This window comes from Tenrec ecaudatus, chromosome 1 (assembly GCF_050624435.1).
Source record: "Tenrec ecaudatus isolate mTenEca1 chromosome 1, mTenEca1.hap1, whole genome shotgun sequence".
In the NCBI taxonomy this organism is placed as follows: domain Eukaryota; kingdom Metazoa; phylum Chordata; class Mammalia; order Afrosoricida; family Tenrecidae; genus Tenrec; species Tenrec ecaudatus.
Window position 1 is genome coordinate 200638248 of NC_134530.1, and position 26098 is coordinate 200664345.

At 40.2% G+C, this 26098-nt stretch overlaps 1 protein-coding gene across 2 annotated transcripts in view; it reads left to right on the forward strand.

Annotated features, from left to right (window-relative positions):
* HMCN1 (hemicentin 1) overlaps window positions 1-26098 on the forward strand; it is a 544205-nt gene that overhangs the window by 272920 nt on the left and 245187 nt on the right. For both annotated transcript variants that reach the window (XM_075528409.1, XM_075528416.1), the window contains exons 14-19: window positions 1653-1766; window positions 6112-6270; window positions 13895-14089; window positions 20580-20675; window positions 21884-22011; window positions 23269-23413. In XM_075528409.1, coding sequence (XP_075384524.1) covers window positions 1653-1766; window positions 6112-6270; window positions 13895-14089; window positions 20580-20675; window positions 21884-22011; window positions 23269-23413 — 837 coding nt within the window. The remainder of the gene's footprint in view (window positions 1-1652; window positions 1767-6111; window positions 6271-13894; window positions 14090-20579; window positions 20676-21883; window positions 22012-23268; window positions 23414-26098) is intronic.

Sequence of the window (26098 nt, forward strand, 5' to 3'; positions counted from 1 at the left end):
TTGTGTTTATTAATCGTTTTATTAGGAGCTCATACAACTCTTACCACAATCCATACATACATCAATTGTGCAAAGCATATCTGTACATTCATTGCCCTCATCATTCTCAAAACATTTGCTCTCCACCTAAGCCCCTGGCATCAGCTCCTCATTTTTTCCTCTCTCTCCCGGATCACCCCTCCCTCATGAGCCGCTGATAATTTATAAATTATTATTTTGTCATATCTTGCCCTGTCCGACGTCTCCCTTCACCCCCTTTTCTGTTGTCCATTCCCCAGGGAGGAGGTCACATGTAGATCCTTGTAATCGGTTCCCTCTTTCCAACCCACTCTCCCTCTACTTTCCCAGTATCGCCACTCACACCATTGGTCCTGAGGGGATCATCCACCCTGGATTCCCTGTGCCTCCAGTTCCTATCTGTATCAGTATACACCCTCTGGCTGTGATCTTTCAGAAGTAGATCGCCAGGCCTTTCTTCCATGGCACCCATGGGGTGGGTTTAAACTGCCAGCTTTTCAGTTAAGTGCTTATTTGCACCACCCGAGGAATTCTTCCTAAACAATCACAGCCATTGAAAATCCTGTGAAACGCATGGAGTCGCCATCAGTCAGGATGGACATAATGGCCACTGGTTTGGCTTTTGGCTTAGTGGAAAGTAACAGTGAAACGAAAATTTGGTTTAACACAGTTTTGAACCCAGTTCACTCAAGTTCAACCTCAGCTGACAATTTGCATTTTCAACCAGAGAGATGAAATCAGAATCTACAGTTTAACTAGATCTCCAGGTGATTTTTATATAGGTATCTATAGGAACCATTGTGGGAGTCTTGTTAAAATGCAGATTCTGGTTAGTATGTTTGGGATGAAAATACAAATCCTCAGCAGGAGACCAAACCAGAACAAAAAAGTACAAAAGTCATCATTTCAAAGGACTTCAATTGAAGTTGCAAAGCTCTGAAATACCCAGTTGAGAGAAAATGTGTGAGAAAATAAAGTATTATTGGGGAGAAACAGAGTGCTAAGAAAATAAACGTAAGGAATAAGCTGTACGTGGCATCAAAGGGAAATACAGATGGACACTGCTGTTGTTTTTTCTTTTAATAGATGACATTTTAGTCCTTGATTATAGCTAGATAATTAGTTATGAGAAATTTGTAATTAGATAAGAAAGTACTTAAAATAATGTGTAGAACACTACAAATTCATTCGCAATTGTGTTATTCCAATACCTTAATTTAACCAAGTCAGTCTTAGCATCTTTCCTCTTTCAATTATTTTCATCTTTCTATGACTAGCAGTAGTGCTTCTTGCTCTGTTATTTGTTTATTGCTTTTAAGATATATATTCAGTTGTCCAGAATTATGTTTTCCTCTTTTTCATCAGGACCTACTAATTAATTACTTGTTTCAAATCATTAGGATTCTGTTTTACCATCAACACTTTATAGATTTATTATTTTGCTAATATGCATTTTCCTAAAGAGTTGACTTTTTATCACATACTCGTGTGTGTATTAAAAGTGCCCTAAGTGAACACTGGAATAGACACAAGTTTGTAAATACGGATAGATATTTGTATCTAATATCATTTAATAAACAGAGCTGTGTGTGGCACTGTGCGGTGATTGAATATCCACATCCCTGCCTTTCCAGAAGCCCCCAAGTTGATGGTAGTTCACGGTGAGCTCCTGGTTGCCCTTGGGGATACAACTGTGATGGAATGCAAGACCTCTGGTGTGCCTCCACCTCACGTTAAGTGGTTCAAAGGTTTGTTTCCAAGTGTTTAGTTCACTTCATTGTGCTTTCTCTTAAAAATAGGTGGTGATGATGGTGAGGGGGTATTGTTAAAATTTTGTTTTTGTGTGTGACTTAGTAGCCCCATAAAAAAGTGTTTATGATCTCAGTGGGGATGATAACTCAAAATTCTAAACTCTAGATTTCAGAATTTGACATCTGGTGTGGATTACAAAGCCATGAAAACGAAGGAAGGAAAAGTCTGCTTTTGCTAATCCAGCTGAACCTTCTTTGTTAGTTTAAGATTGTTTCCTGTCAAATGTGTTCCAGGAATACACAGTAAATGTTTAATGTAGTTTTGCTGATTTCAGTTCCTCTTCCTTCGAGAAGACGGCTCGAGATGTGTTCTCCATTCTCAAGGGTGCTTTCTAGAAACTTCTCAGCTAGACACACCTCCAGGCTGACAGGCCATGAGAGACGTGCGCTCATATTCTCTGAGCTGATTCATCAGCCTTGGCAGAGGCCTGCATCAAGTATAGGCATTAGCTGTCTCTCTGTCTTACACAAGGCTTACACCTCGATGATTCGATTATACGGAACAGTCGCATGAGAATACACTCGGGTCTGGGTCCAGGCTGTTGCTGACAGTAGTAATTTGTGCACAAAGCCCTGCTTCTGCTTCTGTCTCAGTTCTTCCAATTTATGAGAAAGGGCAATTCCCACAAACATCCTAATAGAGAGGTTGCTAGGATTATTGAGATTCTGTTTGCAAAATACTTTGTAATCTTCAAATGAAAATGCTAAGTAGTACAAAGCACTATTGTTCTGATACTGTTTGTTCAATCACAGACATTCCCATAGTAACAGGTTGAGGTCATGAGTACAAGCTGATGATTTCACCTCGCGTTCAAACTCTTGGGGAACACGAGATGGAAAAAAATAGTAAAAGAGAAGCACTTTATGTAGAAAACAATCACTTGCAGTTGTAAAACAAGTCAAAAACAGGAAAGGAGACAGAGCTAACGTCATTCTCATGGTTTTCCATGTTAAACGCATTCTAGTTTTTAGGTTTTCTCTGATAAAAAAACATTTCTGGGCTTTTCCTTAATCGAGTATATTTAATTTAACATATAAACTTGTGTTACTTATCCAAAATATTAAAATCTTTGAATTACAAAAGAAGAATATATATCATGTTCAAATTCCCATTATAATTTTACATGGACTCAGACAAAAATACGTTTCAGAGGGAGTTTTAGTGTGTTTTATGTTAGACAGTAGTCTATGCTGAAAATAAATATTCAAAACTCAATGGAATGTGCTTTGATCTCTGCGTGGATGTGGGATTGTCACACAGAGACCTTTGTTCTCCCACACTGGGGCTCTCCTCCTGCTTAATCTCTGTGGAAATGAGTTAGTCTTCATGAGGGTAAGGTACAAAGCCATGCTCAGATTGCCTCCCTGGACAATTACTACCCGGGAGATGCTAGAATGGATCCTTCATTACTCTCTTTTCTCAACCATAAATATTAGAGTTCAAGGGACCAGTAAATAATAGCACATTCCCCTATGAGTTGTGAGTCAGCAGAAACTGAATATTGCCATTAGATGCTGACAGACCATATTGGAAAAAAATTTTTTTTGATGTTCATGACCAATAGACAGATATGCTCCAGACCTAGAATCAGGCCTCTTTATACTTCCAGTCACGTGCAGGCAATTTCCCTTAAGAATGGACAGCGGACGACTTGAGTACAATTCAGGTGACAAGCTCTTCTATGTGTGGGCTGCCTCCGAAGAGATTGTCCTGAGCAGCCCTGCTGTGCTCTCCCACTTCAGGGGGAACAAGATGCCAGGAAGTCTGGAACATTCCTACATAGATGGGATGCATAAGAATAGGTCCTACTCAAATCATAAGAATAACTTTCCCTGCATATCTCTCTTGAGAAAAGTCTGTTTGAATGAGTGTTTAAAAGGAAGCAGCCATGAACTTGACTTTAGACCATCAACAGAAAGGAATTTCCTAAGTTTAAATGCTCACCCCAAATTTTAGGTCTCTCATTTTAGAAATGAGAAATATCGAGTGGGTTCAAAGGATATCAGGCACATGATTAAAATGTCATAAAAGACATTTATGGTGAAACATTAAAGCTATTGAGTGGTTCTCAAAGTGTTGTCAGGATATTTGGGGAGGTCACCCACAATTTTATTGGGGCTCTACAAGGACAAACCTAGTTTTACAATTCGATTGAAATGGCATTTGTCTTTTGCATCCTCTCTTGTGAGAGGAGGAAAGTCTATGCCAACAGCACCTCCTTTTATCTATGAAACTTTCCCAAAGACACATACACTCAGCTCTGGTTGCTTCTCTAATGCTCGCATGGTATGTCGTGGCAAGCTTAAAAGGCAAGTTGAGGTTTTAAATATTGGTATGTTGAAAAATGCTTTTGGCACTGTCAGTTGATCGTTAATGTTGGTTTCATTTTTAAACGTCGAACACCTTTGAACTCCCTTCCTTTCAAAAACCTAAAAACAAAAAAGAAAATTGTTTGTTACCTTAAGAGTGCTGATAGGTGCTTGTTGAAAATCCCGGGGAATTACTGCCTCCTGGGTTGCCCAAACAAGGACCCCTGGTGCCATAATGGTGAGGCTGCTGGATGGTAACCAAAGGTTGGGCGTTTAAATCCAGCGACACCTCTACGGGGGGGATGTGCCAGGTTTGTTTCTAGAAAGATTACAGCTTTGGACGTCCTGAGGGACAGTCTGCCCTGTCGCTTGGATCGCTGTGAAAATGGATGGGTCAGCAAGTGCTTTGGGTTGGTTTTGGTGTTGGCTTCGCCCTCCAGAGGATGTGGGAGCTGCTTCCAGGGCCTCCGATCCAAGGCAAAGAGCTGGTGTGTATGTGTTGGGAGCCTGTCTTTATACACTTGGTAACAGGGCGTCCTGTGAAGTTCCAAGTGTGGCAGTGCTCAGACCTCAGGAGTTTTGAGAAACCCCACATGGTCTGCATCGCTCGCTATACAAACAAATAAACAAAGAGTTGTTGACACTGAGCTGCCATGAAACACCCAGGACTCTGCCCTTGCTTTTATGCCACCATCCTGCTTACTTTCCATTCTCCGGAGGGGACACAGCGCGGGAGGAAGGGTAATGAGAAGTCTAATTAATAGACAGCTTTGTGGAGGCCTTGCGGGCCTTCAGGCATAAAAGCTCCTGAGCGGAGCCCAGGCGCTCTGAGATGACGAGACAAGACAGGTAGCCGAGATACCAGTTGCCTTTCTTGGGTCACTCTTCCTTCTGATTGAAGCCAAACTTCCAGCTCCACAAGTCGGCGCTCCCTCACAACCTGTTACTCCAACTCACCAACGAAACAGAAACCCAGCGTCGATGGACACCACGGGGTTGACTGGCAGCATGGCCCTGGAAGTTCGTAGAAGAGATTCCTTCCGATCATCGCTGTCGGAGCCCGTCCCCCATGTGCTCTCCTCCCCCCATCCTTTTGCAGGAACCGGGGTGGCTTCCTCCCAGCCTTTGCTAGTTGGATCCTTTCACGGTACTTACAGCTTTCACAAAACAAAATCTAACCAGCTTCCAGCAACCTGAAACGCTAATCTTTAGCCCAAATCACAGATTTTGGGTTTGCTGACTACTGTCCAGTTAGTTAATCTGGTGAAAGCTATAAACACGCTGATTGGATTACGGGGGTTGGGGGGGGGGCGTGAGGTAATCGATCCTTGTTGGTGTGGCGCTTCCAAATTGGGCCTCCAGCCGCAGTGTCAGCAGTTTGAACCCACCAGCTGCTCTGTGGGAGGAGGAGACGTCCCACTCCTTTAAGAGCTAAGCCCACGGGGCGCTCTACCCTGTCCTGTAGGGTAACTACGAGTCAGACTCTACTAAATGGCAGGAGGTGTTTTTATCTTTTTTCCCCAGTCTCTGCAGCATTCCTTGGGGTAACTGAAATTTGTCTTGCCACAAAGATTTCTGTCAAAACTTCTTTCACACTTGTTTCCATTCCTGTCTTTACACAGATACTGGTATAGACGCCATCATTTCCCAGTTACCCAATGTGGCTTCAAAGAGCTTACTCGTACTTAGGTGCATATTAATTTAGACATATTTGTGCAAAATCCATCTCCCGGCCAGATTTTTGGCCATAGATTAGTCTGTAGAATAAATGGACTAATAAATCACTTCAGTCCCAATAAACACTTCATTCCCTCATTGGGTAAACACTGCCTACTTTGCGCCAGACATTGGTACTTTAAAAACTTTGCAGTCAACTCTATTCCGCAGTCTTTATGCTAAACCAACAGCAGAGTCAAAATCGATAGTATGCAAGTATTGCGGTGTTTAATGTTACCCCTTTGTTTTGACTTAGGAGATCTTGAGCTAAGGCCGTCAGCATTCCTAATTATCGACCCCTTTTTGGGACTTTTGAAGATTCAAGAAACACAGGATCTGGATGCTGGTGATTACACCTGTGTAGCCGTCAATGAGGCCGGAAGAGCCACTGGCAAGATAACACTGGATGTTGGTTGTAAGCATTCTGGTGACATTAGAAAATTCTTTTTGATATCTATCTGCTATTATCCATATTTAATAACTCTGAAGAAACATTTGTCAGAATAGCAAAAGTAAAATGCATATTTCAGATAGCTAACATAGTCATGATATTTAGTATGGATTATTTATATATGACACGCAGTGTACAAATAACCTTTAGATGCATTATTTCATTAAGTCTTTGTAACCGCTCTAAGAGAATGATGCTTTTATTATCTTAATTGTCTAAAGAAGGAAATGGAGGTTTTGAGAGGCTAAACAAATTGAACGGTGTCATAGAGGTAGGAGGGAGGCACGTGAAGATGTGAACCGAGGTTTCTGCCTTCGGCATTGTTGAGTGGGGCGAGTGGTCCATATGCTGCTGCTAACAGGAAGGCTAGTGGCTTGAATTAACCCTGGGTGCCTCAGAAGGAAGACCTGGTGATAAAATCCGAAAAATCAGCCATGGGGGGAAACTCCTGCAGCATACAGCTCTGCTATGTTACACAAGAGGTCGCCGTGAGTTGGAATCAGCTCTACGGCAGCTAGTTTGTTTTTGTTTTCTCTGACTTCAGACATTTTGGGCTTAAACAGTATATCAGATATTGCCAAATAATTTCCTATCAGGAATCATCCACTCTCATACCAATTTTTTAAATATTAAGAACTGCAGATCAGAAATTAGACTTTGTCCCTAAACTGTAATTTGGAGATGTTGTTGAGAACAAAGGGAGCAGATTGTGTTTTTACTTTTTTTCCAGTTCACTAACAATTACTCTCCAGTGTATATTTGTTTACAAATAAATGTTCATTGCAATCTGAAGGATGTGCGTGACAATCACACTTATGTCACTCAAAAAGTTTGCCCTTCCCTCCTTTGTGCGACAATCTCTGGTCTCTTTGGGAAAGAAACAACAAAAGCTTTCTTCACCATGTGGTGAAATATAAAAGAAAACAACTCAGTATAAGCAACAAGCTGGCAACTTAATATAAACAGATCAGTCAAACATTTGTATCACTTAAAGCTTATAAAATGTGACATTTCATTACATTGTATTTTTGTTTATGTTTATGGGATCACTGTGAGTCTGAGCCGATTCAATAGCAACTAACAACAGCAATAACATTTTTTAATGCTGAAGTTGGTTTTTTTAATATGAAAGTAAGACACTATAACGAAAATGCATTTTTTAAAAGGAAAGTAACAAATAACTTTTGTATTCTATTAATTCTTTACATGAACGCCATGGCACTGTAAGTTTGAGGGTTTGTTTTATGTCAACTTCATGTGTTCTTCCTGGGATCTTTTATGATCCCTCTGCTCTGGGGCCATCTGGTGAACATTCTGCGTTCTGGGAGATTCTGCCCTGCGGGGAGAATCAGCAAAGCAGGGAATGGCCACAAGGACCGCTGTAGACTCTGTTGAGGGCACAGTAAGATGTCTTCGAACCATGACGAAACTCTGCGGTTATTAAGAGAAGTGCTTTGGAAACAAAATTGGGAGCTCTAAGTAGAGGATATTTCTGGATCTACCAGCAGGCTGTAAATGTCAGGATTAAATGAGGAGGAGCGATACCAATCCTTACACAACTCGTTTTCAAGTCAAAGCCCAACCACAGTGGTTCAGTTCTCAAGGTTTCTGGTTTTGCTTCTCCCTCTTTCTCGCACATAGACTTTCTATTTCTCCAGCATTCTTTAGAATTGTACATAGAGCAGAGGAAAGAGGCGAGCGGCCCCAGGAATCATTCCCAGCAAAACTGGAATGTCCCTTTCAGCTCCCCCTGTTTGTTTAAAATCCATCAATCTTACACATTTTTCTTTGCTTACTCACTGTCTTCCTGGTCATCTGTTTGGGTTCTGGACTTTCCAGGTTCTCTGTTCTGCCCAGAGGTACACCATGTATGGGTTGGAGGAGCCTGTGCTGGGTGACTTTCCTTGGATGGGGGAGCATTCCAACCAATGTTTTATATTTATTCTTCCTTCCTTGAACTGAACTGAACTTCCTTTTATCTTCCATCTCAATTCAAGATCATTACTCTCTCTGACCCTATCGAAAACAATGGTGTCCGTAACTCTTCTCCAGTCATCACCCTGGTGGAGTTAACATACTAAATCTAACGTTTGCTTACTGTACCCTTGATCGCTGGTGGAGTTAACATACTAAATCTAACGTTTGCTTACTGTGCCCTTGATCGCTGGTAACAGTTGCCAGATAGCTTAATACTAACGTCAGCATCGTTTCTGTTTCATTTTTCATTATCGGAATCCGACTCATCTTCACCCGAGGTGGCTGAGACCCTCGCTGTTCACATGAATCTGTTGCGAGCCATTCTCAAAGACAGAGGATGCAACCACGAAGATATAGACGTTCACGATCATGCTGATGGTGCGGGTTTCATTATTGGGTTGAAAAGCACACATATCAACAAAAATTTACAAAATGCTTAAGAGACTGGACTCTGGAGAAAGAGAGGTTTTTGTTTGCTTGTTTGTTTGTTTGTTTAATCCTAGCTCTAATCATCATTGTCTGTGTAGCTTTTATGCCCAACTGTTTTTTATCTATACAATAACTATATAAAATGTACCTACTTCACAGAGTGGCTTTAAATATGAGATGAGGTGCTTGAAACTTGCAACTTGGTGGGCTCTCAACATACGTGTGGTCTCTCTTTTTCCACTGAACCCAATTCATGCAATATGTCAAATAGATGACTATTAACTTCAGAAACGAATTGGCCATTGTGATTTTTTGAATTTTGAAAAATGATATAGAAAGACATTTATATCATGCATATAGATATATAAACATATATAAATATGTAGATGGATAAAATTCTACAAGAGAGCTTAAAAAATTCCATTATTTTTTATTTCATTTTTACATGAACTTTTTTAAGTTCTCTTGTATAGCTGTAATTTTTACATCTGAATCTCTCTATTCTAGTAAACTAATATTTAATATTAAGCATTTATCTTTCACTTTGAAAGTCACTTCTCTACCTTGCTTTTAAAAAAGGATTTGGAACACATTAACTATTAAACTGTTAGTAGTGCATAAAATTATTCACAGGAGTTCCAAATCTTGTGGGCATAAATTTAGGTATCGTGTGACTTCAGAAAAAAGCCATATTTTTATCCATATCACGGAGCCATTTGGACTTTAAGATGTTTTTATGGTCCTATTACTGCACATTCACAATACTCAAGCAAAAACTAATAATAGAATCATGTTTAATATTATTCTGGAATGTTTGCTTCTTATAGTAAGTTTCCTTTGTCATATTTCTCATTTTCGTGGCTTTAAGATATGGGCATTTCAGGTCAGCAGGGAAAGCTACCCATGATTTTTATCCTTTTTTAAGAGATTCAGGGCAGAATCTCCCAGAACGCAATTGTGAATTCATTGGGAAAGAAATAAGATTGGTGACATCAAACAGAAAGTTGGCCTGGCAGTGTTTTTATCTGTAGTGTTCTACACCACACGGAGACTGAGTCTTAGTCTGTGGTTGTGCATTTTGTAGGAAAGAACATCCCTGTTTGATTAATGTAATGTGAAGCCTGCCATACATCGTAGGTATATCTAATTATCACCAAAGGACTTGGAATAATTTTGGAGTAGGTTTCACAGCAAGATGGTCAGTCTATGCCACTGTATCTGCCAATAAGTTGCCTCCAAGTCCTGACTCTGCACAATTCTCAGGTGCTTGCATACAAAAACGTAGGGGATCACAGAGGATTCCACAGGATCTCAATGTTGTTGCTGTAGTTTGGTGCCATCAAGTCCGCTCTGACTCACAGCGATCCTGTGTACAATGGAATGGATCACTGCCCAGCCCTGTGCCATGCTCACGGTTCTTGTCACGTTTGAGCAGATCGCTGTAGCCCTGAGGGCCTTCCTCTTTTTCACTGACCTTCGACTTGACCAAGCGTGGCATCCTTCTCCAGAAACTGGTCTGAATAGACTACAACTTATGCAGAATCCAAAAAGAAGAGATTGAAAATAGATTCATTAAATTGCAGGACTAAGATCTAATAAATTAATCATATAATTTTTATGGCTCATAATAGTTAATATCTGGGAATTTGCTATGTATGCACTAGATATTTATAATGACTAGCAGTCCTGTGTTGTCCGACACTGCTGTCTGCCAGTATTAAGTGTTGGCCTACACTTACTGACTGCTGCCCAGGTCTTCTGCTCATTAATCTGTTTACCGTCTACCCAATGTTACTCATTTGGAGTTCAATTTGGCCACATTCAGGAATAGGAAGTTTTAAAAGATCTCTTGGCCTGGGTTATGAATTGCTTCATAATTTAGGTTTAGTTGTCATTGATGTCTTATTTGTGCTCTCTTGGCTGCTTGCCCAGTTCCTGCTACTCTTGTTTGGCTTGTTTTCTGGTCCTAGTATGTACATTCACTAATTGGTGGCCTTTCACATATTTCCTGTGTTGTTCTTCTGCTGGCTCTTTGCTAAGCATCTTCCTCAGGGATGGCTTCTCTCATGTTAATTGAGTCTTCTGGACACAACATAAGCCAAGGTTGTCATTGCACACACATACACTCGCATTGAATTATTGTTGATGTGCTTTAAGGATTGATTAAAAATTCACTTACAAATGTCCAGTAACCACTGTTAATGCAGAGAGCCCTGTGTTAGTTGCCAGTGGGGATAAAATGTAACTGTAAATATCAATTGTTTAGAAACTTTTAGTTTATTAGGAGGACTAGGCATGCTCTGTTTTAAAAACCGAGTGCGATGACTGTCGTGAGCATGGCATAGGATGTGCTCCCTGAAAGTCCAGATAGAAGGAACAGTGGTCCTCTGGGGTGGAAGGAGAAAGCATCATGAAGGAGTGTCCTGGTGAACTGGATTGAAAGAATTTTAAATGTCCATGATCAGAGGTCTCTTGAGAGCTTGCATTTGAATGGAGTGAAAGAGCTAGGCATCCTTATAATGAAAAAGGCGGCCCTCATTTGAGGAGGCTAGAGGAGTTCTGATCAGTTAGCGGCTAGAATTCGTGCAGGAAAACCGTGGGAGAGGAGGTGGGGAAAGCAGGGGAAGGTCTTGAGCCCAGGTTCAAAAGCTTATGAAACTCAACACTATTCTCAAAGTAACGGACATGTTGGCCCCAGAATTCCCATAACATTGAAAGACATGAACGTCATGCCATTTTTGTTAGCCTTCAAAAGAGAACGACAGTGATCATTGTAAGAACCGATTTTAAAAAAGGGGAAACTGACAAAATGGCAAGGAACTAGAGCTCCGGAGTCATTTGATCGTGTTTGAATCCTAGTCTGACTGCTCAAATCCATGTGACAGTTACCAAGTAATTTATCTGTACTATTGTTTTTCCACCTGGGAAATTGGAATAGTAGTGATGATGCCTGTCTCACAGGGACATTGTGAAGATTGAATGAGATCATTCATAATTCACACTTCATGGACTAGTAAAATATAGGTGTCATTTTAATTTCTAAATAATATGTATCAATTATCTTTGACCTTACGAAGGAGACCACTTTGGCTAATTGTTCTTATGAGTCTTAGATCCAGTTGCATCCATTGCCCCCCACAGTATCCCGTGCACTCAGATTTCCCTGGAAAAATGCCTCATCATCATAACGAGCCAGTTTTCTGGGGCATGTTGATAGCCCCACCTGCCCAGTTTTGCTGACGGCCTCCTCCCTGTTTCCATTGCCCTTCTAGTCTAACTCCTCTTGCGCTCAGGACTGTCTGAATTATGTGGCCATGCATAACTTTGGAGGCTACAATTTTCTAATGTCTGAGTCCTCTCTTAACTTTGTTAAGATATAAAGCCCTGAGCAGTCTCCATTTCACCCATCCTGCATTCTGTCACTTCCTGTTCTTGATTCGAACACTGGCAGAATTCGGGATCCAGCACTGTAAGCATGCTCTGTAGTGATCTGTTGAATAATGAACTCTACTAAAGCTCATTTTAAAGATCCAGTTGAACTCCAGGGGCACATACATATCATAGCCCTCCAGAAGCCTTTGCTTGCAGGCCCGGCTCAGGGCATCCTCAAGGCTGAAGCCAAAGTTCTGCTCAGGATCAGTCACTGCATACTCTTCCAGGGGCCAGGAAGCAACCAGCGTTGCAGGACTGGTGCAGCCCATCTAGGGAGACGATGGGAGGATGCCTCGCCCCAGGGCACACAGGAACTTGACCTTCCAGCAGATTCCATCAGTGACCAAGTGTGAAGCCTTTGTCACTGAGTGGGCCAGACCTGCGCCCACAGCCCGCCTCCCGAGCATCCACCAGGCCTGTGAAGAGAGTGTTGGGGACTGTGGACTGCTGGCTAGGTTTGGGTTGCTGATGGTCAGATGCTGCGGCTCTGAGTTCCTTTGTGCTCCTCCTCTGTCTGCTCTCCCTTCCTTTTGACTGGTCCTGGCTTCACTACATTCTCTTTCTTCCCTGCAGTCTCTTTTTGGGGTTCTTATGGGGGAACTGCCCTCTTTGGGGCTGATTTGGAGGTGGGGATGAATCCACGGGAGGCAAGGTCCTACAAGCCCCAGGGTTTCCCTCCATGCTCCACCCCCTCCCCCCCGGCAGGGCTACCTGTCCTCTCACCTGAGCCTCTGTTGACAGGCGTGCTGAAATAGGAGACCTTCTTCCCTACTAAGAAGCCGGCATCACCCAAGAACCCCAGTCCCCTTTATGCCTCCTCAGCCTGTAAATAAACTGTAACAAAAACTTGGAAGCAGGAACCCAGGCCTTTAGAAATGATTGGCACATACTGCCATGGTTTGTCCTGAAGGTGGGTGGGTCTCAAAAAAGCTTAGGAGTAGACAGAAAGATAAAGAGATTGGAAACCCTAGATTTTTCCTTTTTTCAAATGTCCATTTAATCCATAACATAGGACGCAGGTGCTGTTTGCTTTGTTTTGTTAGCCACACTGTTGCCCTTATTGTTCCTTGACGCACATGGAAAGCCTTACTGCTTTCCCCTCCCTTGGAGGCTTACTCATCCTCCAAAAGATGTGTGAACTTGAAGGTAGGCTTTTAGAACACTACAATGTTTTCTCCCCTCCTGGCGCCACCTAGGGAGAAACGGCTCAAGTTTAGACTTTGAGCAAATCTCTGCACTTGTCTAACTGCATTTCCAGTATTTACGAAATAAGTTTAAGGTGAACCTCTGTGATAAATAAGTATTCACTCTGTGCCTTAAAAAAAAAAGATTCAGTTGAAGGGATTGACTTTAGAAAGTGTGGAAATATTCTCTTCCAAGACCTTCTTCTCGATCAGAAAACCTTCACATTTGAGAAGCACCTCACCAACTAAAGTGGAAAACACACCTTTAAAAGGAAAGATCCGCTTTGACTGACATAGTCTTGTATGACATTCTCACTCTTCCCATCACATATCATCTTAGGGAAATCATTTTACATCTTGTGCCTCCTTTTTATCTATAGGACAAATATGAAACTGTAGTTCTATATCAGAGAAGTTATAAAAGTATAAATTAATAACATTATAGAAACAATGATATGATTCAAGTGTAATGTGTCAATTGCTTAATAATCAAGCTTATCATTAATGTGTATCAATGATACACTGTATCAATGCTTTAATTTTTTATGTTTTTCGATATCTTCCAGCACCTCCAGTTTTCATACAAGAACCTACTGATGTGTCTGTAGACATCGGCTCTAATGTGACATTGCCTTGCTCCGTTCAGGGATTTCCAGAACCAAGGATCAAATGGCGAAGATTAGATAGCATGCCTCTTTTCTCAGGAGCCTTTTCAGTTAGTTCTATCAGTCAACTGAGAACGGGAGCCCTCTTTATTTTAAGTGAGTTAAAGGATATATATTTTATGAAAATACATGTGTGAATCGTACATTTATAATGTTGCATGCAGAGGTATTGCTACATTGAAAATAGTGAGTTAATCTTGCCTGCATATTTTGTGCTTCTTCTACTTGACGTTAAAAGAGTACTAAACTTTGCATTTTGAAATCACCTAGATGGGTTCTATACACTCAAACATATGGGTTCTATACATTCAAACATTGGTTTGTCATGAAGACTTCGAACACAAGATTGTTTCAGTCCTCATGGCTCTTTTCTAATAGCGACAACTTGGCCTCTTGATGGATAAATCACATATTTTATTGACTTTATAGAGCAACTAAAAAGAAAAGTTGTTACTAGTAGTCAGTTAATTTTAGTGAACTATTTTTGGCAAGCAATATTCATTAAGGCTCCTTGAAAAAAGGTGTATCCATTTGAACCAAGAAATGCCAAAAATAAGTCAAATATTAAGTACCTTAAAATTTTCACCTATAGACTGTTAAGTAATTATACAATTGAAACCACTTTGTATTATTTCAAATCATGTTAAGCATTTGGGGATTGTGACATCAAAGGAGGAGAAATGGTTAGGTGGCTACTTGATTATTAAAGGTTATTGGATCTTTAGGGTATTTTGTACAAAGTCTCCAAAAAGTGACTGTGATGTTAGATAACAATACGGAATAGCCACTAGCTGTTTAGCCCGCACTCATCCGCGAGCTTGTGCTGCTGTGGTGGCTGAAAGCCATGGTACCTGTAGTTCAGCGAGCAGCAGGGGCACTCATGATAGCAGGGTTCCGTGGAGCTTCCAGGTTAGGAACAGAATAGGAAGACACATGCGAACAGTTAGCCACTGAAAGTGTTGTGAATGTCGGTGAAACATTGTAAGGTATAACTTCAAGAGTTGGGCCCCTTGGGTTGGAAGCCCCCCCAGGAGGAAGGAGAAGAGCTGCCTCCTGAAGGTGGAGGCACCCTTCATGCCGTGGGTGAAGTAGAGCTTTCAGGACCATCGTTTGCTTGTGGGGCATGACTCGAAACAGCTTCACAAAGTATTACTCTTGGAAACGTGCAAGTCATCAAAAATTAAATGACGCAAACACGTAGACATCACTATGCTCACCTTGAGTGAGCTAAAGAGGATTGGTGTTGGTCATTTTGAGTTGTCAGTTGCAGCCTCAACATACACTGCCGGGAATGACGATTTCAAGAGAAATGGTGGCCTGTTCATTGTCAACACGAACATTCCAAGACTATCTTGAAATAAAATATAATGCTGTCTCCATGATAATATCTACAGGCCTACAGGTCTCATTAATATAACTAATACTCAAATTTGTGCACTGACCACAGAAGCTAGAGATGAAAACTGAAGAATTCTACCAACTTCTTCAGTCTGAAATCAAAGATGTCATCAAGATGCACTGATAACGATTGGGCATTGGACTATGAAAGCGTGAAACAAAAAGAAAGGATCAGTAATTGAACAATATGACATCAGTGATACCAGGGAAGCTGGACATTGCATGATAGAATTTTGCAACACTTCTCTGCAAATACGTTTTTCAACAACATAAGAAGGAATTATGCACATGGCCATCAGCGGGTGAAATACACAGGAATCAAATTGACTACATCTGTGAGAAGAAACTATAAAGAAGCTTGGTGTCATCAGATAAAGCCAGAGGTTGAATTCAGAACAGACTCATACATAAGTTTGGGTTACGTTCAGGTTAAATCTGAAGAAAATTAGAATAAGTCTACCAAAGCCAGAAAATGACTTTGAGTACATCCAAGGTGAATTGAGGGAACACCTCAAGGCCAGGTTTGATGCCTTGAACATTAATGACCGATGACCAGTCCAGTTGTGGGATGAGAACAGAACATCACACATGAAAAAACAAGACGTGATCAAAAAGACAGGATAGACCAAAGTGGACCTCAGAAGAGACTCAGAAACTTGCTTTTATGTAGAGAAACTGGAAAATGATGATCCACAGGAGGGAGTGAGCAGTCAAGCAGTGGGGGAGGGATTCTCTTATTGGGGGTGTATATGTGTTGAATTGTAGTTTAACTGTGGAATACAAAGTTAATCTGAAATATAAAACTTCTCCTGTTATAATAAATAAGTAAATCAGCAAAAGAACAGACAGAAAATTTCCAAGGACCATTCAAGGCTACAAAGTAAAGTGTTACAATAAAATGTACAAAGGATGAATATGATCAGCATATCGCAAAGTGAAATAAATAATGAAGAAAAAATTCAAGCCTCAAATTGAAAGATTGTGGTAGTCTGGGTAGACTAGAGAAACAAATCTATAGACATACATATGTGTATGAGAAACAGCTTTATGTATAAGAACAATTGAATATTGAGAAAACATCCCAACCCAGTCCAGAATAAGTGCATAAGTCCCATATTAGCCCTCATGTCCGATACCAATCTATAAAGTCCTCTTCAGACTCACGAAACGCATGCAATGATGCTGAATTCAGGAAGATCACAGGTCAGTGGGTGGGAAGTCCCGTGGCGTTGTAAGCATCCCAGCACTGGCAGGGGTCTCCATGTGACTCCTCCAGCTCAGACCACTGGCTGCATCTGTCTAGCGCCATGAGTCTTGTCAGTAGTGCTTCATTGGAAGTGAGCTGAGAGAGAAAGTGTCTACTGCCTCTAAGAAGGAAATACAGGAATTCCCAGAATCCTCAGGGGGGAAGCCATACCTACACGGAGGCCTCATTGGCTAAACAATGATTGACAGGCAGGCCTTCACCCCTTTACTCATAAGACTCTCACATTGACAACAGATTATATAACTACCACAAATCTTGAAGGCTTTTATGGGGAAAATATTGAATGATGTCCAAAGCACCAAAGGAAAATAGAAATAATACAGAGAGACACTGCAGAAAAAAGAAAAAAAATAGGGGGGGGGAGTCAATGATCAACAGTTTCATGATGCTGTAAATGATTATGAACTGATAATATGAAGAAAGCAGTTTAAGCAGCACTGAACCTCAAAAATCAAACTCATTGCCATCTAGGTGATAACACAGGACAAGATAGAGCTGCCTGATGTGTTTCCTAGATTGTAACTTTATGGGAGTAGAAAGCTCCCCCTCTCCCGCAGAGTGGCTGGTGGTTTCAAACTGCTCACTAGTAATGTTACACAGCCCAGCCCAGAGGTGTTTGAAAAAGCCTGTTCTCTAGGGGTCACTGAATGCGAATTGAAAGGTTTCATCAACCTTTTGAGGTGCGAGATGGCACTCGTCTATACCAAGACGTGTTTTGAGACATCTACCTGGCCAACTAGGAGCCCTGGTAGCATAGTGGTTAAATATTGAGCTACAGATTGCATGGACAGCAGTTGGAAATTACAAGCCTCTCTGAAGAAGAAAGATGGGGCTTTCTACTCACATGAATAGTTACAATCTCACAGAGGCAGTTCTATCCTGTCCTACGGGGAGGCTATGAATCGGCATTCACTCAATGCAGCCTGAATTTGGTGTGACCTGGCCAACTCACTGAAAGCGATCCCTCTTTGTGCTCATTTCAAAAAAAATGTGAACCAACAGTATACATACATTATTAAATACTATCACCAGTGTCACATGTATAAAATTCTGCTGAAAATAATGTAAAAATGGTTGCACCAGTATATTGACACAGAACCATCAGAAATTAAAGCTGAAAAGTTCAAGTTGAATTCAGCAGAGTTCTTGGGATGAGAGATATCGTGACTGATGTCAGATAGAGCTTTGCTGAAAACACAATGCACCAGAAAATACCCCTACGTGTATTTCATTGTCTAAGCAAAGGCAATCAACTATGTGTATCATTTTAAAAATTGAGTAACATTGGGTGGAATGGAAATTCCAGGACACAATTGTACTCAAGTCAAACCAGTACATTGACCAAGAAGCAGTGGGTGGATAGTTTCAAATCAAAAAAGGTGTATTAGTCTGGGTACATTAGAGAAACAAATCCACAGGAACTCATGTATAACAGAGAGTTTTATATATAGGGTAAATTCGCATCAAGAAACTATCCCAACTCAGTGCTGCCCAAACCCACAAGTCCAACATTAACCCATTAACCCATATTTCCAACACCAGTCCACAAAGTCCTCCTCCATCTCACAAAACAGACACAGTGATGCCAACTGCAGGAGGAAAGCTCAGTCAGTGAATGTGTAAGCATCTCAGTGCTGGCAGGGGTCTCCACACAACTACTCCAGCACCCAGGGCTGCACCAGGGTAGGTCCATGATGAGGCTTCTCCTTGGGGGTGTCTTGCAGGAAGTCAGCCTTGCCAGCTGAAGCAGGGAACTGCTAAGGCAGCTGTACCCTGGTGTGACCATCACAAAGCAAGAGACCCAAGAACTTGAAAGGTGAGGCTCACTGAGCCATTTATCCCTCCGCCCTTCAATTAACCCCACATGCGTTTATCGGCCAAGTTGGCACAAACTAACTCAAAAGGTATGTGCAAAGGCTTTATCTTTTCACCATGCATATTAAATGTGTATGCTGAGCAAATAATCTGAGAAACTAAATTATGCAATGAGCAACAAGGTGTCAGGGTTCAAAGAAGGCTTTTTGACAGCCTGCCATACACAGATGTTGCAATCCGGGTTGCTGAAAGTCTAAGGTACTTGAAGCACTGGCTGATGAAAATCAGACTACAGGCTTCGGTATGGATTATAATTCAATGTAAAGAAAGCCCTGCTCCTCTGCACTGAGTTCATAGATGACATCGTAGGAAATGGAGAAAGGATTGAAGTGATCATAGATTTTCATTTTTACTTGGATCAACACTCACCAGTCACCAAAGCTGCAGTCAAGAAATCAAAGGATGGATCCATTGCCTTTGGGCTAATATGCTCCACTGTAATTCTTTAAAGTGTTGATGAGGTAAGATTTTATTTTGTGAACCAAGTGGCACCTGGCCCAGACCATGATATTTACAATTGCTTCATATGTGTGTGAAAGTTTGACAAGGCATAAGGAAGACCAGCAAAGAACTAATGCATTTGAATTACGGCGAAGACCATCAGACATACCCTGGACTTCCAGAAGAACCAACAACGTTGCAGCAAAGAAGATCCAGGTTACTACCAGATTTCCTCTCATGTGCGTGGGACCTTTCAGGAGAGACCTGTTCCTTGAAAATGACGTTACACTTGATAAAGTAGCGGATTGATGAAAAACAGGGGGCTCCTCAATGAGATGGACTGATACAGGCACTGCCACTAGGGGCTCAAAACAACAAGGATTGTGAGGATGCAGAAACAGGGCAGAACCTGGCGATGTGTCATGCTATTACACTGATGGTCACTACGCGTCTGAACCAACTCAAGGGCACATAACACCTCAACAAATGTTGCTTAAACTTGCAAATGCAAAATATATCATCTAATTAAAAATATTGAAATATTCAGTTTTATGGTAGACTCCGTGGTGATGACAGACATAAAAAATCATGTGGTTACTTGCTCAAGTATAAAAGCAATATGCAATCTGAGAAGAAGGATGAAATAGAAATAGACAGTGCCCCTCTCACCCAATCGTCATGGGCAGGAAAAGCAGCATGACTGTTCTGATTCAGAAGGATTCATCTGCTCATTGGGAGCGTAGTTGAGGGACAGAGGGAATCAGCGGGGACTCATAACAGGGTAACGTTGGTAATGAGAACCAACCCAGTGGAAGCACAAGTGAGACAGAAAAATAAATATAATGAGAAATATGAGAGAAAATACTTTTTTAAACGACCAGTGGGTAATGACTTCATGGACGTTTTTGATAAATTACCTAAAAGAAACTAGTGACTCTAGGCTTTCTCCTCAGTAGTATTTGTATTTCTTTACAAATCAGTCCAAGAGTTGATAAGATTAACAACATCTTGGTTAGAAGCAATGTGCAGCTTGTTAGCCTGGGGGTTTGTTGCACTCTCTTCTCCAGAGAATTTTTACCTGTGTTTCCTGTGGACACTGTCTAAGTTTCCCAAGCACCGTGCGGGAGCTGCATGGTTTGGTTAACACAGCTGTGCAAACTTTATCCTCGCTTTTGTCTAAGACCATTTGAAACGGCACGTGATGGAAGGCTTATTTGTTCTCTGTTGAAATTTTTTCAGCAGAAAAGAAACAAAATAAACTACATTTATTTTACTGAAATTAATTGCAAAAATTGTCATCTTTTGACTGATTCGAATCTTTCCCTAGCTGTTCCTTTGCGCACAGAACAAATACACTCGTTACAGCTGCCTGCCTTCACGTCATCTCTCACTATTCTCACAACCTCTCTGCCGGCCGGCTTCCTCCCATTCGCCTCAATTCCCTCTTTTTATAGCAATTACTTTTTAGTGCCCCTTTCACTGTTTTGAAAACTGGGAAGTTGGTGGTTCAAACCTGTCAGTGACTCTGCAAGAGAAAAATGAGGCTTACAGGTACTTACTGCTTCATAGATGGTAGTGAATGAATAACTTGTCTTTTATTTTTAGATGTATGGGCAAATGATAAAGGAACCTATATTTGTGAAGCTGAAAACCACTTTGGAAAGATCCAATCACAGGCAACAATAACTGTGACAGGACTTGGTAAGATCAATTGAAAGTTTAGAATCCAAAGTTGTCTGCATCACCCCCAGTAACTTACTTTATCATCTCTTACTATTTGTGCTACTCCAAACGAACAACTAAGTACATCATTATTAGGCTAGCCTTCCGCCCAGCACTTCACTTCATAGTGCATAAAATGGTAGAATTGGAAATAACCCTAGAGAACTTCTGCTCCAAGCTATCTTACCATCTGATATGATGAGGATGAATTTGGATAAATTAACTTTAAATGAGAGTATATATCTAGAGTCATAGAGTTCCTCTCTAGTTGTCTTCTTTACATTTATACTAAGAATGTATAGTCCACAGGAAATTATATTTTGTGTGATAAAGAATAAATTAATTTATAGTGCATTTTATTACCAAGTGGTCAGACTTTTGTTTTCATCTATTTTATTGCATAATCTATTTTGTTCCCACTGATTAAGTTACATAGTTGATTACAAAATAAGCTTATATTCTTCAGTGGATTGCTCAGCATTCTGTTCTATTTCTCTTCCAGGAACACATATTTTAAATTATCATATCGCTTAGCGTGATTTTAAAATCTAGCTTTTTTGAATTAGTTATGCATAGACAGTTAATTCACAACTTTTCCAAAAATTTCCTCATGGGCCTCTCTTTATCAGTCTATGTAAATTTTGTAGATAACTCTGTGAGGGATTTTACTTTGATTTCAGTTGAATCTGGTCTTTGCTCTCTAGAAGCCAGTAGAAGACCCTGCTTCTTCGCCCTTCCACGTGGGTCCAGCTCACTGTCTTCTTGAACTTTGACTGCACTCTTTCTAGGTTTCCCTCCTCCAGTAGCTCCTGTTCTGTTTTTATTGATTGAGTTCTGGCTTTAGATTTGTATTTTAAAACCATTTGGTGATGCTACCTAGTTACTCAGGTGCTTTCAGTGATTGAAGAATTCATCTCCAGAAAACACTGAATTTCTAGCCTTCCCTCCTCCGACTCCTGGGGCACCTGTACTCTTTACCCTCCTCTGTGACTTGTCTTCCTGCCACTCTCCTTGCTCACTGATGTTCTTACCCCTCCCTTCAAATTCATACGCACCAGCGTTTATAAAGTCTGAACCTGAAAGCTCAAAGTGCCATAGCCTCTGTAGTAGTTGTGTTGACCTGTGAAATGTGCGCTTTCTCTCTGGATGGGACTGACGTGAGAGTGCTTGTGCTCTCTTGGATACAGTTGCTCCCCTTATTGGAATCAGCCCTTCCGTGGCCAATGTAATTGAAGGACAGCAACTTACTTTGCCTTGTATTTTATTGGCTGGGAATCCTATTCCAGAACGGCGGTGGATTAAGAACTCAGCCACGGTAAGAACATATTAAGTGCATGTATGCACATTCCTGGTTTTCTTGAGAAAGAAGAAATGTACTCTGGTGACATTAAAATATTAAACCATATCACATAAGTTCACAAAATATTTTTCTTTACTTCAGTGTTAACATGTAAATGCAGCTCATATTATTTTGGAATCAATAAATTTGAGAGAGAATCATTTGGATGATTTCCGCAATTTTGCATTGAATTCTATGTAAAATACATTAAACAACTGAATCTGAAGCTTATATTAACTAATTATCTTAGCATATCAATATTTTTTGCTGCCTCCCAGAAATTATGAAAATTTGATATTATCATAAATGCATATTTATACATGAGCATCATTAATATTAACCCCCAAGGTTATAGAGTTTAGATCCATATTTAAAATATGGATCTCTATTTTGTTATGGCTTTCTGTGTTTTAACTTTTGATTATGAAAGGATATAAAAATTGTTACAGTTCTATGAAAATTTTCCATAAATATGGTATATTTGGCAGCAAATCTGCACCTTGTTCAGAGTAATTTCTATTTTCCAGAAGTATTGAGACTCTTACACTCACTTCTTCAAGTATTTACATTCATGGTCGGTCAACTATGTAGAGGAAAATGTAGAATTTTTCATATCTGAATGAAAATATGGAAAACTTAGTAATCACACTGAATAATAAATGCACTTCAAAGTTAGTTCAGTGCTATTTCATTGCTCAGATCTCATCATTTAATATTATACATACATGGCACAGATGTAGAGGTGATCAACCGCTATGTCAAATCTCCTACGGTTAGGTTTTTATGTGTAAGTCTTACACGAGGGACATTGCTCTATACTCCATGTAATGCAATGTGACGAGGGGAGTGTGGAGACGCAGTCTCTCACCTTCACGGTCAATGACTGTCTAGCCGCCAAGAGACCCGATTGCTTCTTTGGAACGTAAGTCCCTCTTGCAGACCAACAGCCTAAACCAAAAGTGGAACTGAGGTTGTGAGTGCCAATGACACACAGGACGAGTCCTGTCGCCTCTCCTTCCCCTTTCCATTCTGCCCGCGACTCCCACACACGTGTCAATCGGCATCATGTTTTGTAGTACACACAGATTTAACACAATGAAAACCACTTTGAGTAGCATCTTATGCTCATAATTTTCTTACTTTAAAATATAAACATTTAACCCATGTGGGGGAAATAGAGACCAAATTTGGTTTAGGCAATTTAAAAAAATTAAAACGACTTATTTTTTTAAGTTGGTCCAAAATCCATATATCACTGTGCGCAGTGATGGGAGTCTCCATATTGAAAGAGTTCGTCTTCAGGATGGCGGCGAATACACCTGTGTGGCCACCAATGTTGCTGGAACCAGTCACAAAACCACCTCTGTGGATGTGCACGGTAAGACTCTCACCCGCTGTATTGTTTCCAAACCATGGTCAAGTATGGTTAATATATTTAAACCAACTAGCTCTACTGCTGTAAGGATCAGAAATAAGTATTTTACTTGTCGTTCTTAGTACGAGCTCTATTCTTGAGCAATGTTTATATTGTTGATACTGGGAATGCTGTTTCCAGATTGTTCTTTTATGTGAACATGGAAAGACAATCCTAGGAGTCACCAGCTAAGGTTAGCCCAGGACTTCTAGAAGTGGTTTCTTAATTGATCAAATGAACCCCACCCTTGGACAATTACGTTTAAAAATACATTTTAATTTCTGGCAAGTTGGGACTTATTGTTTTGAGCCACCCCAAGTTGCTATTTCCTCTTGGATTGTGCCAAGGAGCATGTCCTTATTAATGACTCCTTTGTGTTTCATCTAGTAGGGATGTAAACGCTTCTGAAAGTCACCTCATGTGCACCAAGCAATCTTCTGGCAGGTTTAAGGAAAGGTCACAAGTAAGAAAATCCAGAAGCATTCTTTTCCCATTTGAGACTACCAGCTACCAACTTTACACATCTCCAGAATAAGTGATAATTTCATAGTTTAAGAAATTGTCATGATTTTGGGGGGTATTTCCCTCAAGGAATTGATAACATTCTTTTTTAAATATGTAGTGTTTAGAATGATTTTGGGTACAGGACTGGATATCTTGCAGAAGTAAAGCAGCATGGAACATTCCTTTTTTAGTAGTTAATTTGATCTTTCTTTGGCATGTGGACAATCACTTCATCCAGTAGCTTTCAAAAATTTTGTTTTGTTGGTTAGAAACTGTAATGGATGAAGATCATCTGCCGCTTTCATATCGACTTTTCCTTTTAAACAAACCCTTTTGCTTTTAGCCACGTGCTGGGTATTCACCAAATCTCTTGGGATGTTCTTGAAGAAATAATATTCTGATAAAATACCAAACTAACAGCAAATTAGTTATAAAGGAGTCAATGTCAGCTCTGGATACTAAATACGGCTAAGTAATTTTAAAGAGGCCCAGTTCCTGGATTTCCAAACACATGCTTAAGGATTGGTTTTAGAATCCTTCTCCCTTACCCCCACCACCCCACCATGCATCTTCCATTTGATGTATAGCACATGCCTGGAATATCGTGTCAAGAAGATATTCTGAACCTAAATTATGTATATAGGTTAAAAAATGACAATTATCTGTGATGTCTGCAAGATGAGAAAGGTGCGATCAAGAGAGAAAATGAGTCCTTTCTGTTTCATGATGTAGGGTCTCATTATTAGAGAACTCTTTACAGTGGAACATTACGAGCTCATGCCTGGTAAGCAAAGAGCTCTGTAGCCAATGTATTTGTCTTTGAGTTGGGTGTGATGAAGCCCTGATTTCTCCAGACGTGTGCATTTATGTTAATTAGCATTGCCATTCTTTCACTACTCTTTTTAAGAATGCTCATCAAAGCCTCTCACTAGTTCTAAAACAAAAGAATGAACACAGATTGAAAATGACAAAAGAGTTTAATTGTAATTTTGATGCATATAGATTGACTATCTTGGAAGAAAGTGTTTTACCATACCTAAATGTCTTATTGTCCAACTATTGCTTGAATTTGTCATTTTTCTTCATAACTGTCAAATTCATTTTGCATTTATGAAAATGGCTTATTCAGTGCTCCCCCAAATTGACAACATAGTTAAAGTTGACTGCTTTATGATTCTAGAAATTAAATGACTTGCATTAGAGAGTAGCCTGGCATTTCTTATTTAGGACTTGAAATATGCTGCCAACTCTTTAAGAATAAATTATCTAAAGATTTCAGCCAGTCATAGTAAAATCTGAGTGTGTGGGAAGCAAACTTTCCCAGGGAGTTTTCTTACTGTAGTCTTGGGTCTGTCTTAGTCAGACAAACTTCTACTCCAGGGTAGCTATGACAACAACCTAGCTTCAAGGTAAAGACTCTGAGCGAGGAAGCTCTCAGAAGATCAGCCTCACCTTTCCGGAGGACAGGAGGAAAACGTGCTGGTATTTATTGGGATTTTCAAGAATGGGAACTTATTTAAACAAAACCATCATTTCAAACACGCTGACTACTGGTATATTTCCACCGCACCCCACCCCCCAGAATGAAATGATCAACAATCTTTCTTTTCCTTTATTTATATTTACATAACTGAATTCTTCAGTTGCTTTTTGAAAATGAAAGTGATGCTATTCTTACCGAAGAATAATTAAGAATCCTATATGTAATTTTTAAAATATAAATTTCCCAGACCTTTCAAGCTTTATTAAATTCCCTTTAAAAAAATAGGTCCTCTTTAAAGTGTTAATGTAGTAGTTTAGTTAGTAATTTGTGTTTAGTTAGTTAGTTTAGTTAGTAATTTGTGTATTGTATTGACAAATACTTAACCTGTGATGGTTAAACAGCCCATTTCTCAATAGGTGGATTTAAGTCCACTCATTGTAGCCCAATCAGTAATGCCATTCAAAGATATATGTGAGTTGTATAACTCTCCGGGTATAATTTTTTCTCATTTTTCCAGGAAAAATTAATTTCCTCTACCATCTGTTATTTTGATTAGGAAGGTCAACTTTTTGTACACCATTGGCTATTTGTTTATATCTTTAAAAAACTTCAGATCCCAACTATTGTATTTTCTTCTTTGTTTAGCACATTTATTAGCCAAT